Source organism: Typha angustifolia, chromosome 14, assembly GCF_048772165.1.
Source record: "Typha angustifolia cultivar Huaian chromosome 14, ASM4877216v1, whole genome shotgun sequence".
NCBI classification, from domain to species: domain Eukaryota; kingdom Viridiplantae; phylum Streptophyta; class Magnoliopsida; order Poales; family Typhaceae; genus Typha; species Typha angustifolia.
The window spans coordinates 10,269,094-10,285,266 of NC_133252.1; the positions used below are offsets into that span (position 1 = coordinate 10,269,094).

Genomic DNA, 16,173 nt, shown 5'->3' on the forward strand with positions numbered 1-16,173 from the left:
ATTTAAAAAAAATTATTTGATAATAAAAATACTGAAATGATAGACATTTTAATTAATATTATAGTAAATTAAACCTTATTTGATAAATAAATTTAAGGATAATCTATTTCAATAAAAAATTAAAAAGATGGTTAAAAACTCAAATTTTCCCACCAAATATTATAACAGTTGGACTCGAATAAACTTATTTATTCGAGTAGGCCGCTTCTAATCAACATGATGCCATGTATTATTCCTTCTTTTCTAATCAACTAAAGAGAATCAACCTTTTGAGGTAAATATTTTATTCAATAATAATAATCACTAAACAGTATTATTCCTTCTTTTCTTTTTCTATTTCTTTTGGCATTGAAACTCAGATAGAGCACTTATTTTAATATATTATTTGGTGTGAAGAAAGAATAAACCTATATACATAGCATATTTCTCATAATATATGTAAATCATGGCAAGCATAATACCTAGACTTTATTATATGCTAAGACGTCTCACCAACTCAATTTAGTTTTGTGGGAGGTTGGAAGTAATCATAATGAACTAGAGAAATTATTCGCAAGGGCAAACCAAGTAATAGGCATTAAATTGCTCTAGCGTTGCAGACCAATAAAAGAATAACAACTCTGCTCTTGAAACTCATAAAAATAACTAGATGTGTTAGCTCATGATTACAATAATTAACTTCTGAGAATTGACTGTACAAAAATAAAAGGCAAGCTTGAAGTAATATAGGCAAGAAAACCTGGACAAAGTAGAGTTTTGAGGCAGATCCAAAACGAAGTCGATCAGGTGTAGTAAGATGAATTCGGAGGTTGGAACACGTCCAAACACTTGAGATGGAGTTCCGGCTTCCCTGCCTGATTGCACTTCGTACGCCTGCCAAATGAACAATCTCCACTGGAGCATCATTTAATATTAGCTGCATTTCCGTGAAAGCTAGTGAGGGTTAGATATTGTTAATGTTTAGAGATCAGCTAGACTATAAGGAAAGACGAGCAAGATTGAAGCCAAAATGATGAGAGAAATAGTGTTAATGTTCTTAATATAAAGTTCATAACAGTAATGATATACAATGAGAAATTACAAGGTGAAGCAATAAATCATTAATTTATCTCCTAAGAATAAATAACCTTCAATGTAGATGCTTCAACCTCCATGGGTGGTAGCCACAACTGCATCATGGTCCATTTAAATCTCCAAGCCAAACAAATTTAAGGTTTGAAAGAAACTTTACCAGATAATCTCGAAGGCAAAATTAATGCAAGCACCAAGGCTTAAAACTCAAGCAGATATTTTTAAGCAGTTATCGCAAGGGCTAGGACCGTGTCTACATCTTTCCCTGTTGAATTTCTCTCCAAAATGTTGTAAAAGAGTTTCCCTCCGGCATTCAGTCTGAAACAAACATAAAAAGGTCTAGCCTTGACTGAATGATATTAACAACTAGAACAATGTTAAAAATAGGCATCATATGGATGTAAATAGTGTGCGTTTACATGGTTATGCATCATTGTTGAGCTAATGTAACAAAAGAATTTTATGCCAAGCTAACTAAAGGGAAGTATGAATGTAAATTAACAGTGATGCAACTCATCACTGTTACCAACAAAAATTAATGTGCATGCATTTAATTGTTCTAGAAGAGACTAGTTACCATTTCTAGGGAAATAAACTCTTTATAGTCTTATTAACCCTTCATTTGGAAAGATTGGCTATCAAATTACAGGTCTTTGACTCTGCCTTAAAATCATTGAATGAAAATAAGGGCCAGGTAATATTTTGTATGAAAGCTATTCATGTTGATGTGCAATAAGCATACATGAGAACTCAGAAGAACTCAACAGTAAAAGAGAAATCTCAGCAATTGTGGCATGTTCAGTTAAATTCCACTAGTTCTTCAGTTCAGATTTCTCTCCAACTATGCAAGGCCTCAAAATTTTCACTTCTAAGAGACTAAGTAAAGAAAAACTCATTTTCTAGCACTATTACTTCACAAAATTCTTCCATTGAGCTGAAATCAACACATTATATCAAATTTCGGTTGGTTCTCATAATCAAAAGTGGTAAAGTCAATGAAGATTATGAAGATCTCACTATTAGATTCCCTTGCAGGGTACTAACTATCCAGTGAAATATATAATGTTTAATCCTTGCATACTAACAGTTCAAGCAAAAAAGAGCAGTGTCATCCTAGAATAATGACACTGATGTATTGAAATCTTAACCAAAGCAATTGAGAAACCACATTGGAAGAGCATTTTTCACTTTTGAGCAGCTTTGTTAACAGCAAAATGCATGAGCAACACATGGAAAGTTTGACACATGCTAGAAGATATTAGAGTACCTTCAGTTCGCAGTATTTTTGCATTTTCTTTGCTTGATCCATGGCCATCTTGAAGCTTTCACTCTTAAAGCCATGTCCATTTCTTAGCATGCAAACAATTCGACTAAAATCTTTCTTCTGATACAGAGCAATGCATGATGCTGGAAGAGTATCTCTTCCTGCCCTCCCTGACTCCTGGTAGTAGCTTTCAACTGATTTGGACAATGTATTGTGGATAACGAAACGCTGCGTGATTCAAATATAAATTCTAAGCATATTAAGGATCAACTAACTCCAAAGCTTTAAGGACACTATCAACTGAACCAGATTAACCACAAGTAGGAATCACAGAAAACTCACAACATCTGCTTTGTCAATTCCCATGCCAAATGCTATGGTAGCACAGACAACATGAGCCACTCCAGTATGCCATTTCTTTTGGACAGCAACTCTTTGACGAGCCGCTAAACCAGCATGATAATACACTGTCTTTATCTTGCATTTTTCATTTAAGTATTTCGCGACATCAACACACTCACTCTTTGAGAGGCAGTATACAATACCACACATATTCTCAAAACGATCTTTTAGCAGTTGGCCTAGCTGCTTCAGAGGATCTTTGCTTTTAGTGACCACTTCATATTTCAAGTTTGGCCGATCAAAGCTCGTCTCAAGTACTACTGCGCCAGTGATTCTTAAGGTTTTCAAGATGTCCTGCATATGCCATCAGGCATCAGCAGACTAATGATTACTGCTTTCATGCCATGGTCTGGAAAGAAATAAATGCAGCCATATTACTACCTCTTGGACAAATTTAGTTGCAGTTGCAGTTAAAGCCATCACAGGAACTCTAGGAAAATTCTGCTTTAGGCATCCTAATCCTCTATAGTCTGGGCGAAAGTCGTGCCCCCATTGGCTGGGAAATAGAAATATAGAAATCAAAGTCATGTTTGTGGAAAATAATTCTCCAAACAAAATATAAAGGGTTGAAAACTCATGGAATTTAAGATAGATGGTTGGGACAGATCGCCAACTGCAAAGCATTACCTTACACAATGAGCTTCATCAACTACGAATCTTGCTAGTAAACCCTGTTAGATAGTCAGGGTTAGGTTTTATTCTTCTTTTTGGGGAATTACTTCCACAGTGAGAAGTACAAGAATCAACATTTACAAGAAAGAAAATACCCTTCTGACACAAAAAATGTAGTTCGGAGAACTACCTTTTGGTATAAGCATCTAAGGACATCTAGAAATGATAAGTTTCCAGCAACTCTTTCAGGAGTGACATATAAGAGCTTGCATGATGGTCTTCCCTTTCTGTAGATGACAATAGATGAGTCTAATAAAAGAGTAAATAAGTCCAAACACGAGAGTTCATAAAAAATCATCTGAGATTTCGAGTTTTTCATTCCACCTCCTCTTTGTATAAGTTGTAGCCAAAAGAAAACGAGAATAACAAGCACAGGTTAAACTAGTAAATAAAAGTAAAGATGGTGATATTAATGCTTAAGTCTTCAAAACATTAAGTGAAGAGAAGATTATAGGTTCTTCACTGCCTGCATAGCTTTTCTCAATGCGAGCCAAAAAGCTGCTTTGGCCGCCTAGGCACCCACCGAAGGTGGAGCTCACCTAGGACAACATAGTGATCCTCCTTAGCTTCCTTTTCAATGATTTATTATGTAGAATCAGCTAAAATATTGAAATAGCTGGAGATGTTAACAAATTGATAGAGTCTAATAGTTATTGTGTTCTTACTATGTAATTTCTTTGTCTTGAGGATTTCATGCACAACTAGAAACTTTTATATTATATTATTTGAGAAAATTTGCACGGAAAACACACTTTTTTGCAATATGAGGGCGATAGTAATGTTCACAAAATTGTAGAAAAGACAATGCAGCTTATTAAAGTTGAAGTCCTACATTCAGTGAAATATTTAATATCATTCCCACCAGACCATGTAAAATTATGTATTACATACTTGCATTGCGAAATCTGATGTAATAATAATGAAATCAATCCCACTGAATTGTCTTTTTTAAATTTATATTCAAAATATGTGAATTACGATGTCTGTCCAATGATGTCTCCTCCACTCCTGAGAGATCCCCATCACTCCTCGGGGGATTCCTAACAGTGGCATTTTGACCAACAATTTCTATCATTACATATCTAGTCAAATTCTAATTAACAATTTACATACGATTTCCTTTCTCATGAGTTTTTTCCTTACTTTTACTAACTCTTATTTTTCAGCATTTCTTCCTTCTCAGCCTTAAGTGGCATATTCTTCCTTTACTAGAATCCACTGCGACTATCAAAACTAAATGGGCAGAACCGATTCCTAACAGAATCTCTGGAGCCTGCTTCTTTGTACAATCCCGAAACAAATGAGCACTACTCCAAACTTCTTTGATTAGCAATAGTCCTCACCTCTTTGAACTCTCGCATTAGATGGAAATCATCAACAATAATTGGGACTGCAATATCTCTGCAGGGCGGTATTTATCTCATTGATTGATAGTTCAGAACTCATTTTATTAACTCAAGAAATCACACTTGCAGCTGGAGAAAATTTATCATCTTTGAAGTTATTTTTAGATCTAACTTGCAGGAAGGAGGTTGATGATTAGGAGGTGCATTAGTTAGTATTAATGGTTTTTCAAACCAGAATAGAGAGAACATTAGTTAGTACTAATAGATTTTCAAACCAGAACAGAGAGAATAGACTGCTTATTCAACTTCTCGCACCATTACCTAAATAGTTGCTGCTACTAATTGGCTGTAAGATAACAGGTGATATATGCCCGTATGAAGCCGGAAAATAGTGATCATATCTAGTAACTCATTTGGATCCTAACTGCTCAATTTATATTTTAATATTTTTACACTTAATTGGCCAAAAATTGTTCAACAAGCCTCATATATGACTTAATAGTTAGTACAAGTTACTTAATCTACTAGATGGACATTGACTAATAACATGTCATTCTGTACAGCAAACACAATACAGATCAAGTAATGTAAAAGAACAGCATACATAACACATATATGCATGAAATGTAAGAAATGAGTTTACTAACCCTTTTCCATATTGGTAAGTTAGCTTAAGAGTTTCTTAATTTATTGCTAGAATAACGTGCAGGATATTGCGGTGAAATCGATCAATCATAGGAAAATCTAGCATCCCCAATGCAATAGGACACCAACCTCGAGGGTTATCTTCCATCAATTGTATTTCTTAAATACGAGAAAGGAAGAAAAAGAAATCTTCAGAGTGAAATCCAAAGAAAGGACAATCCAACATCAAAAGCCCTCCTGCCCTTTCTCTTTGTCCACTACCATGCACTGAACTTGGAAGCAAGTTCCTAAGCTAGAAAAGACTGCTCAATGTCCCCACATTTTTTGAGCCAATAATGGGTACCAAATGGCACCAGCAGCACTGGCACTGGTGCTGCTTGCAGTTACCTATAATGTAGAATACATTCAATAGAAGATAGGCACAGAGTCTCCTTTTTCTCATGCTGCCTGCTACATGCCACTCAGTTTGGCAATCCATGCTTGCACCATGGAATACATGGCAGTCCACGCTTCCACCATCAACATGCATGAAATAACTTAATTGTCACATCAAGTTATGCCTCCTAAGTAGTATATATATATATATAATCATTACTTTTTGAGGTTACATATGTAAAGTCTAAACAAACACTATTGAGGGCACATATTCATTTACAGAGATATACCCAAAAGCCCTTATAAAGTTCAAGACCATGTTACCTAAAAATATTAGAGACTGTTTATCAAAAAAATATTTATAGGTTCTTGAAAAATTGCCAACTTTTCTCAAAATTCAAAAGTTCTTTCTATACAGTTCACAATGGTAGGATATTTTCTGACTTTACAAAGTTGTAGGCAAATGTTTGACATAGACCCTTGGCTTTTTGAAAAAAATTGTGACCAATATGATAAAACACTATCCCTTTTAACTTTTGAGTTATCCACTTTCTTGAAAGCATCATATTTATGCCATTTCCAGGTAGTTACACTCCTCAATAATTGAATCTTAGACAATATCTAGCTTTATTGAATAATAGGCTACAACAATTATATAATAGCTAAAACCTACTTTTAGCTGACTAAATAGCTGCATAATTAGTGGACATATGAAAAAGTCTTTAAGTAATCTTATAAAATCAAAAAAATTGATAGATGGCAATTCTCTATGAAAAGAACTTTAAAACCAGTTCACCCGTAACCAGTAAAGAATTACCGGATATAGTAATATATCAAATCCGAATATCATTATCTTTACCTTAGCTCTTGGATCACTCTTGATGCTTGCAAAGCAGTTTGCTGAGAATTCAAGAAGGTTGCTGGTATTCCATACTTAACGGTAAGTGCAAAAATCTGGTCCTGGATAAGTGATAACAATGGACATATTACGATGGTAACGCCTGGATGCATAGTAGCTGGGAGCTGTAAAATGTATGATAGTGTCATTAAGAATTGAAGATAAAGCTATTTTAAGTGGATGACAAGGCCAAGCTTATCTTTCAAGCCCAAGTATAAAACAAAAATCGCATTGCAAAAGGAAAACAGAATGACGTCACAAGTCCAACTAAATGGGTAAGATGCACTGTTGGAAACAGAGCACGGTCTGCAGTCTGCACTACATATACAAGGGAACCTGAACATTAAGATGACAATTACTTAATAGTATCCAAGCTTTTAAATTTTACATAGGCTACCAATTACGTTCTCTTAAGCAGAAAAAGATGGTCAATAAAAGACTTATATTGTTGTATGTTGTTGGTTTGGTAGCATGTAGTTAGACCACAATGGAATATACAGATTAGATGGAAGGTCATTTTTACTGGAAGAATGAAATCCAGATTGAAAGATGTTAGCATTTCGCAAGTAAATGTAAAGTTCTTTATCAACTTGAAAACCCACTGGAGACTCACAAGGTGGATAATGATAATTGAAACAATATATCTTCATAAGTTCTAAACTGAAATTAAAAATGTATTCAATGTATGGCTACAAAGAAAGTGTATATAGCAAAAGACATCATAAAACCAAATCAGTCGAGAGGGCAACACTCTCACTCTGGATAACAACGAATAAGTGCAGGAGCTATTATAGTAGAGGATGGGATGACCATAAGAACACTACTAGGAGAGGAAGGCTCAGTTGTAGGAGATGGACACAGCCTGCAAATGTAGAAATAAAATAGGGTCTTCATGGAATGGAGGGAGAGGGTTACTCCTTTGGAAGGGCTGGGACTCAATGAGAGAGTGGTCCGAAGGGTAGAGGGAACTGATAAAATGTCCATTAGTAGATGAGCGTTAAGCATGGAGTTAGACCAAGGACATATGAGGAAACGAAAAGATAGGATATGGGTAGGGAGATCTAAAAAGGATAAGTCTGAGGGAGTCAAAGCATTGACGGTAAAGAAGAATATCTCTTCCAAAAAAGTGACATAACATGATATTCTAAGACAACGAACATAGGTGTCATAATAATGATAGCCTTTACACTCAGGACCAAGGATGGCCATGCCGACGGCGTACCAGCACGTGGCACGATGGTGCTGCACGGCATCCCTCCTAACGCATCGCCGCTCACCATCGACCTCGTCGCCGTTGCTCGCCGATCGCGGCCCGCCGCCGCTTCGTGCCCTAGCCCCCGAGAGAGATGGATCGAGACAGAGGGAGAGAGAGAGAGAGGGTTTAAAGTTAAGTTGCGGGTTCAGATCCGGATCCAGGGTTCGGATCCGGATCTGGACCCAGATCCGAACCCGCAACTTAAACTTTAAACCCTCTCCCGATTGCTCTCTCTCTCTCTCTCTCTCTCTCTCTCTCTCTCTCTCTCTCTCTCTCTCTCTCTCTCTCTCTCTCTCTCTCTCTCTCTCTCTCTCTCTCTCTCGGATCCGGATTCGAACCCGCAACTTAAACTTTAAACCCTCTCCCGATTCCTCTCTCTCTCTCTCTCTCGGATTCGGATCCGAACCCGCAACTTAAACTTTAAACCCTCTCCCGATCTCTCTCTCTCTCTCTCTCTCTCTCTCTCTCTCTCTCTCTCTCTCTCTCTCTCTCTCGATCCCTTTGTCTCGATCCATCTTCTCTCTCGGGGGCTAGGGCACGAAGCGACGGCGAGCAGCGGGCGATCAGCGAGCGGCGAGCGGTGGCGACAACGACAGCGACTACAATGGCAAAGGTGAGTATTCCTTACCTCTTTCTTTTATTCTCTTACGGCACGGCCAGCAAGTGCCGCGGCACGTGCCGTGCCTGTGGCACGGCTATCGTTGCTCAGGACTATATCCCCAAAAAGCGTACTTAGCTGCTCGAGGGGATAACTTATTGTGCTCACTTGGAGAAAAGAAAACAAAACAAATGCACCCAAAGATATGAAAATGACAATAAGATGTACTATAGAATTAATCGTATAGATGATACCATCAATAATAGATAATCGATTCACTTGATAAGATAGAGAATAATAATAAGAGCCTCAACCCAATAAGAGAGATGAAGAAAAGCCTCAAAGAAAAAAGCATGAGTAGTCTCAAAAAGATAATGATGTTTCTGTTTGACAAGATCATTCTAAGCAGTGATATAGGATCACAATTACTAAGGTAGGGTGTTGACAAAAACATAAATGAAATGAAACTTAAAGGAAAGATACTCACAAGCACCATCAAATCGGAAGATCCTAATAAATTAACCAAACTTAGTATAAACCATAGAAGAGAAATCATGATATATCTAACACACCTTAGGCCATTGACGCATGAGATAAACCCAGGTGAATAGAGAAATCATCAATTAAATACTAATAATAGAGAAAACAAGACCTGAAAAGAGCAAAGCGAAGCCCTAAATATCAAAGTGCACGAGATGAAAAGGAAAATCAGAGATATTCTCACTAAGAGGGAAAGAAATAGAGATATTTTGCCAACCTATAGTCAGTACTAGAAGACCAAAAAAAAAAACGATTACTACCTAAGGACTCAGACTTAGACAATGTTGACGCCACTGTTACGATTCAACTAGATAAGGCTTGGACCTAACCAACCCGCATCGAAACAAATAACTTTTGCTTTGGAAGAATAAAGATTTTTGTCAGTCGCGTTCGAACATTAGGAAGTCGTGTTAGAATGCCTGCACACGTTCACAAAGACAGAGAACGTATTTAATGCATTCGACCCACGTTTGAACGCAATTAACGAACTGCATTGTTCTAGGGCTATTTTTTGATTGTTTTGCTTGTTATGTTAGCCTTTAAATATGTGGAAGACATCCTAATTGAACTATTGATGAATTATTAGAGTTTCACATTCCTATACCTCTACTTTCCTCCAATGGATCTATCATTGGACGTCGTCTCCTTCCCCCTTTAATCTAATTGTGCTCCCTTACCTCTCAAGAATCAGTCCACCCCTTACCCATTCCTCTAGCTTAATGCTCTACCCCACCATCGCTGCCATTGTCACCCCCAATACCTAACCATTATTTCATCTTCCATTAATCATGTCCATTTCGCTACTATTTGACCAATGTTTAGTATTTCTCTTATAACTTCTGATCTACACCTCCGATCAATGTGATTTTGGTTGCATTAGATCCTTTACTTCAAGAGGAACAACCTGTCAAAGTCTCCGATCTGTTGGACAACTAGATTATCCGCAGTTCTTCTTGAAAGTTCTGCCCTAGATCAGAACTGGGATTGATCTCAAGTTTTATTCGCAACTTCATCAAGCCAGATTGTAATAGCTACATATTTTTTTAAAGATGAGAGGAACGACTGCACAACACCAATACTAGATCTTGTAATGTGAAGCTGGTCTAGCTGGTAGATGGATCCTACACAACACAAGAAGTAGAAGAGAAAGTCACATTGTAACCAGAGTCAAAAAGCTAGATAACAGAAATAAAGCTCATAGTAAGATCGAAAATAAGCCAAATACCAAATAAAGTAAGATGACTAGTGAAATACATGGTAAAAGTAATGTAACCAATGTGAGAGACATGGTAATGAGTCCTATTAGCAATGTGAAGATAAGGACAAGAGGAATAGGGTTAGACTAGTGAACATAGAATCATCAGTCATATGATGTGAGGCATCACAATAAAAAATTCAGAATTTACTCGTACCAGCGGTAGTAGGCCAAAAATAAAGGCACCAGTGAAGCTGAGAGCTCCGTGAATAAGTTGTTGAATTTGTTGGAGCTACACTTCGCTGAAGGTGGGATTAATGGAATGATCAAATGGACTAGTGCTTAGGGCAATGGTCGAGGGAGCCAAGTGACGATTCTTGTCTTTCTTTGATTCTCTTTTGCCAGAGTGAGGAGTGAGCTCAGGATAAAGATGATAATGAATAGTAAGATGACCAAGACGATTGCAATGAGTGCATAAAGGCGCAATGAATGATGGTCTCATCCTGGCACATAAATGACGCGAGTAGTAATGAAAATATCAATCATGACTGGTAAGAGAGCGAGAGCAGCACTAAGTACACTCTCTACGGTAGCAGAAAGTGATCTACAGGAGACCTACTAAGAAGGCAGAAAATATTGCCCAAGCTCTTCAACTCGTAGCTCAGCGATGACACTGTCCAAGCTCAGGAGAGTAGAGCAATACAACAAATGGCAAGTCAGCTAACCAAATTCTAGATGTAGAACAACTTAGAAATCCACCAAAAAATCCTCATTGTAGTGATACTAAGCGACCGCCAAGTCAGAGAGGCAGATAGTAGGCTTCATTAACGTAAGCTTACTCCATATGTCAGTCAAGTGAACATAAAAATTCTGGATAGAGAGCTGCCTTTGTCTAAACCCCTAAGCATTGTAACGGAGCTAAAAGAGATGTATCAAACTCGACTAAACAAATCGTCGACTGAGGTAAGCCCGAATAGCTTGAGCTGAGGATAACGTTTGGAGCTGAGGTTAAAACGATTGATAGACGTATGATGAGAAAGGTGCAAACCTCCATGTCACACAGAGCCCACTCAACATACTCAGAGGAAGGAACCTCTGATTGAACAATTTTGGGCATGTCAAACTCAGCATAAATAGTCTAGACAACTGTGCAAGAGGGATTACACCAAGGAGACGTTGCCTGTGGAGGACTATCTTAATAGAAGATGCCCATGTGGTCCAATCACTCGGAGTGACAAATATAAACCCAACCAAGGATACACTCTCACTAATGCCTTTTGTCGAACACAAGGTAAGCATGAAGCTTTATGATCTCTATCTTGGTCGGATAGCCTTCAAACTGTCACCGTCTTCAATGCCTTTCATGGACTAAAACAAAGAGTTGAGCTACACTGGTTGCAAGGGCGGCCGCAAAACCTGCTGTGAAGAAGATGGCCTCTGGACGACAAAGAGGAAGCTTCACTGGACTGGTCAATGGGTACGTTGGACTGTGGCAAGGATAGAGGCTTTACTACAGCGAGGATGATTGTGGCAGGAAGGCTTCACAGGACTATGATAAGGAGGGACGACACAAGCGGGAAGATGGACACAGGATGACAAATTCAATAGATTGTGGCAAGAAGCAGCGCAAGCAGTTTTTCAGCGTCCTCCAACTTGTTTGCTCCAACCACGGGTTGTTCAAACCTCACTCGAGAGAGAAATGAATGAAAAAACCAGCTGGCAAACTTGGTGCTTGAACGAAAGAAGCAAACGAAAGGGCCACTATGAGAGAAGACTACGATGAAGGTCATCAAAGATACCTCAAATTTTGCAGTGATCTCTCAGGCAAGGTGATGAGTGAGGATCGAATGGAAGGAGGCAAAGGTTGGTCAATGAAGAAGAAAATTCAAGAGTCCATATACATATGGATGCTTTGATACAATGAAACGATACAAAACTTAACCCTAGAGTGAGTTGAGAGAGAAGAGAGGATTTGGTGAAACATGTAATGTTTAATCAATAAAATAGAGTCTTGGCCCTATTTATACAAAGACACCATATAAATAAATATAACTCTAATAAATGTGGACAGCTAAATTCTTCAAGTAATAATCCAAGAAAAGAGTGCTCGAATATGCAAGTACATAACAAGTGAAAACAATGGTCATATGGTGTTGACAGCACATAGCTCCTACCAGACCAAGGTTTTGGGAGGAGAACCACATACAACCTCAACTCATTGCTGAAGAGGTTGTTTCCATGAGTTCATTAGTTTGGACTGACAATTAGAACAGGCAATTATTTAATGTCAGACATGTCTACGATTTATGCAGACAGTTACACTAGGAAACATGAAAGACAATGCAATGACTAAGAGATGCAGAGGTAGTTGCAATTTACATATGCCGAATAACTCCATGTTTCAACTTCAAAATTGTACACAAAGCTCTTTAACAATCACCACTTAAAAGAAGATGTAAAAATGACAGAACACATAGATGTTCAGTTCAAAGCATGGTTGAAGAAAAAATGTGTAGAATAACAAACTCTAACTTAAAATAGGGAAAGATCTAACCTGGTAACACAAACTTTTACCCCCACCAGTGGGCATAAGAATAAGACAGTCTTTGTTTTCAATGGCTGACTTGCAAGCTTGATACTGCAGACCCCGGAAACTTTTGTTACCAAATATCACAACATTCGCCAGCTCAATATCATCCATATGCGCAAGCTCTTCATAACTCAGAGTTTTGTGTTGGTCTTCTAATGGGTCAGAGCATATCTGTACATCAAGATTAGATGCAGCTGATATATGTCTACTGATGTCTTCACACACCTTAGAATATTGAAAACATAAATGCTTAGATTAAAAAATGTGGCATCATGATTGTATTTATGCTAAGATTAATGAATTGATCCATATTGATTGTAACCAGCATACTTGATAAACATATGTGTGCTGCTCTCAACAAAATTTCAAGTAGAATAAAGATAAGGTTCTATCAAGTTCCCCCAATAATCCTCTCGAAATGCCACTTAGGCACAGACTAGCAACCAACCCAAGAGTAAACAACTGTAATTTATGGAATCATCCACACTTATGTACTGAAAAGGTAACTTATCAGTAGCTATGTGCAGGAACTGGTTGGTTAGCCTTCTTCAAGCATGAGTAAAGTAAGTCGCATAGCTAGGGTAATTACAACTAACATTACCTGGACCAAAGTAAAAATGGTTCTTAGCAGATAAAATTGCATCAGATGTGGTTTATACTGTTCTGCAATAGGACTGCAGTAGATGGGGCATGGCATGGGACCAAAAAAAAATCAAGAATAACCTGTAGCCAGAATTCAAGGACATTACATCATCAAGGGTCTGTTGATGAATAATGAAAGTGAAAATGAGAAAATCTATTAGTAGCATTCTTACTAACTCAACAGGAAAACAAGGTTTCTAATTGTTGTATCAATTGCTGCTTAGAAATAGATTATGAAGATCTTGTTTGAAGACTAGTTCACTAAGCATTTATTGGGTTTTAGTAGGTTTTATGCAATACAATAGCATCAGAGGATCTAAAGAATAAGTTTTGCCTACATACTTGTTTCTCTCCTAATGCTGAAAGTTAAAGGAAGATAGAAAAATAAAAGAAGAAAGAACTCAAAAAACAGAAAGAGGTGCTATGCTAGGAAATTTCATACAGTGACCTTTGAGGGCTTTCTACCCTTCCCATGAGAGTTTGTGTGTTTCTTATTCTTTTGGTTGCCAAAGGAATGATCATGGTGGATATCTTGTTGGCTCAACACTTCCAAATCAGAATCATCAGTAGTAGAACTTAACTGCTCTAAATAATTCTGGTTGTGTTGTTGAGAAGAATCTCCTTTCTCAAATGCACAACTTCCCAAGATAGTTCCATCTTCTCCTTCATGATTATCCGAAACATCTTGCTCACTAAATTTATTTAAAGTCCCACCAGCTTCATTCTCAATAGCTTGTAGATCATCCCATTCTTCACTATCTTGCATTGCGTCAAGCAATGCAGCCAGAAAATCATCGCCACAATGCTCCACAGTGATAAAATCTTTACCATCCTCTCCTACAACAAAAACACATAAAATTTCATTATAAAAAGGACGTTGGATATATAAATCTGACATTTTGTAAAACTATTTTAATCAAAATTATTGAAAAGTATAAGACAAAGGGAAACAATAGATTACCATGATGATGCTTCTGTAATATTAGTCATATAGCTCTTAACATTTTTTAAGTTGCGCAGGAAGTATCTCCGTATATATTTAATGTGCCAAAAGAAAAAAGAATGGTTCCAACTTACAATCCTGATTGAGAATTGCTATCCTCCATTTTACAACTCCAAGTGACCAACATTAGGATCTAAACCAGGCACTATTACCAGCTGCACTTGGTACCGTACCAAACATATTTTAATTGGGAGACATGTACATGTGGCGATGGCCTATTAAGCATCTAGAAATGGGGAAATAAAATGAATTGCTCTTATTTGATGCAAAGTGGGTGAAGAAATTTAATAAGCATTAAGAAGAAAATAATAAGATAAGGATAGCTTCGAAATAAATTTGGACTGCTCATTTTTTCTAATTACATGAAAAGAGAGTATGATAAACTATAAAAATTCGAAAAGAAAAGGGAAGAATAGCAATAATCAAACATCATGCATGAGATTACAAGAGGTGACAGGCAATCTAAGCATACAAAAAGTTCAAGTTAAAGCCCATGATTTCGAGCAAATTAAAAAAATAAAATGGAGAATTGTACGATTAGGATTAGGGTTCATGAGGACAGCTACCGTAGAGATCGACAAGGCGCTCTAAGCACTGCTTCGCGATCTCCTCCTCGAATCCGAACTCCGAGGCTAAGCTAAGAAGCCGCGCTCGCTCCACTTCCATCTCTTTCTCTCTCTCTCTCCCTCCCTCCCTCCCGTGTTCTTCTTTATATACCAGCGGAGATTTGTGCGCGGGAAAGATTAGCTCCAGCCGCTTCCAGTTCTGTGTAATTGAACCGGATGAACCGGATGAACCGGAGCACTAAATAGCTACTAGGTTTGGGTTTCGGCTTGGTTTTATTTAATTTAATTTAATTTTTGTTTAAATATATTTGATGGTAGTGAAAACTTATATGGTATCTCTATTAAATTATAAATCAAATTCTCTAACATATATCTCAACTATTGGGATACGAATCAAAGAACTAGGTTGGTGCTCATTTTTTATTCTTTGCATCGATAGAGTTTATACGAATCACAAACCACAACAGATTAAAATAAGCGTACGCAAGTATAATCTATTTTAGTTTCTCATGCAAAGAAATTTATGTATGCAAACTCCATGAACTCTATTTTTTACCACGAGTAGGTCCGCGATACAAAAGATGTTTCTCTCTAAAGAGATTTGATTCCATTAATCATGATCTAATGTTTTGGTTTTAAGTTTGGATTGTTTTGGCATAATCTCTTAATCAGAAAACATATAATTTTAGGTCGAAACGATTATTTTTATCGACCTTAATATTTTATAAGTTTTGCTTTTAATAAATAAGTTTCAACCTTAGTAAATAGGTTTTAGTCAGTATTTATGCTGTCTCTAGGGTTGCTGTGCCTTCCCTTTCTTCTTTTTACACTTTTATGTTGCTATATACTGTTATTTTTCAAAGTGTTTTTGATTGCTAATAATAATATCTAGTTTACAATTTTAAAAGTGAATACTTTCTTCTCTCATTTTTTTAACGATCAAATGTCCATTAACAATTAATGAAAGTAAGATAATGTGGTCACCTTCTGATGCATGTAATTTTATTTTCATGGTGTTCCCATTTATGTTTTTTAAAATGGAAAAATGGCAACCTGAAAAGGGCTCATCATAATTTATAGAATGCACACTCCATGATGTGAAAAAATTCCT

At 37.1% G+C, this 16,173-nt stretch overlaps 1 protein-coding gene across 7 annotated transcripts; it reads right to left on the bottom strand.

Annotated features, from left to right (window-relative positions):
• Nucleotides 1-574: 574 nt before the first annotated feature.
• Nucleotides 575-15,187, bottom strand: LOC140776687 (ATP-dependent DNA helicase Q-like 1). 7 transcript variants are annotated; one of them, XR_012106928.1, is made up of 11 exons: nucleotides 15,063-15,187; nucleotides 13,936-14,330; nucleotides 12,816-13,076; nucleotides 6,635-6,798; nucleotides 3,540-3,636; nucleotides 3,365-3,408; nucleotides 3,119-3,233; nucleotides 2,678-3,031; nucleotides 2,339-2,563; nucleotides 1,128-1,389; nucleotides 578-873 (listed from the first exon to the last, which is right to left on the bottom strand). XR_012106928.1 is itself a non-coding variant. In XM_073120489.1 (11 exons), exons 1-10 carry the CDS (start codon nucleotides 15,160-15,162, stop codon nucleotides 1,279-1,281), a joined length of 1,866 nt encoding a protein of 621 aa, XP_072976590.1. In that variant the 5' UTR covers nucleotides 15,163-15,187; the 3' UTR covers nucleotides 578-873; nucleotides 1,232-1,278. The 7 variants fall into 7 exon arrangements, 5 of the variants coding, with proteins under 5 accessions (XP_072976593.1, XP_072976589.1, XP_072976590.1 ...); XR_012106929.1 differs by having other exon boundaries at nucleotides 578-916; XM_073120489.1 differs by having other exon boundaries at nucleotides 1,232-1,389.
• Nucleotides 15,188-16,173: the final 986 nt, after the last annotated feature.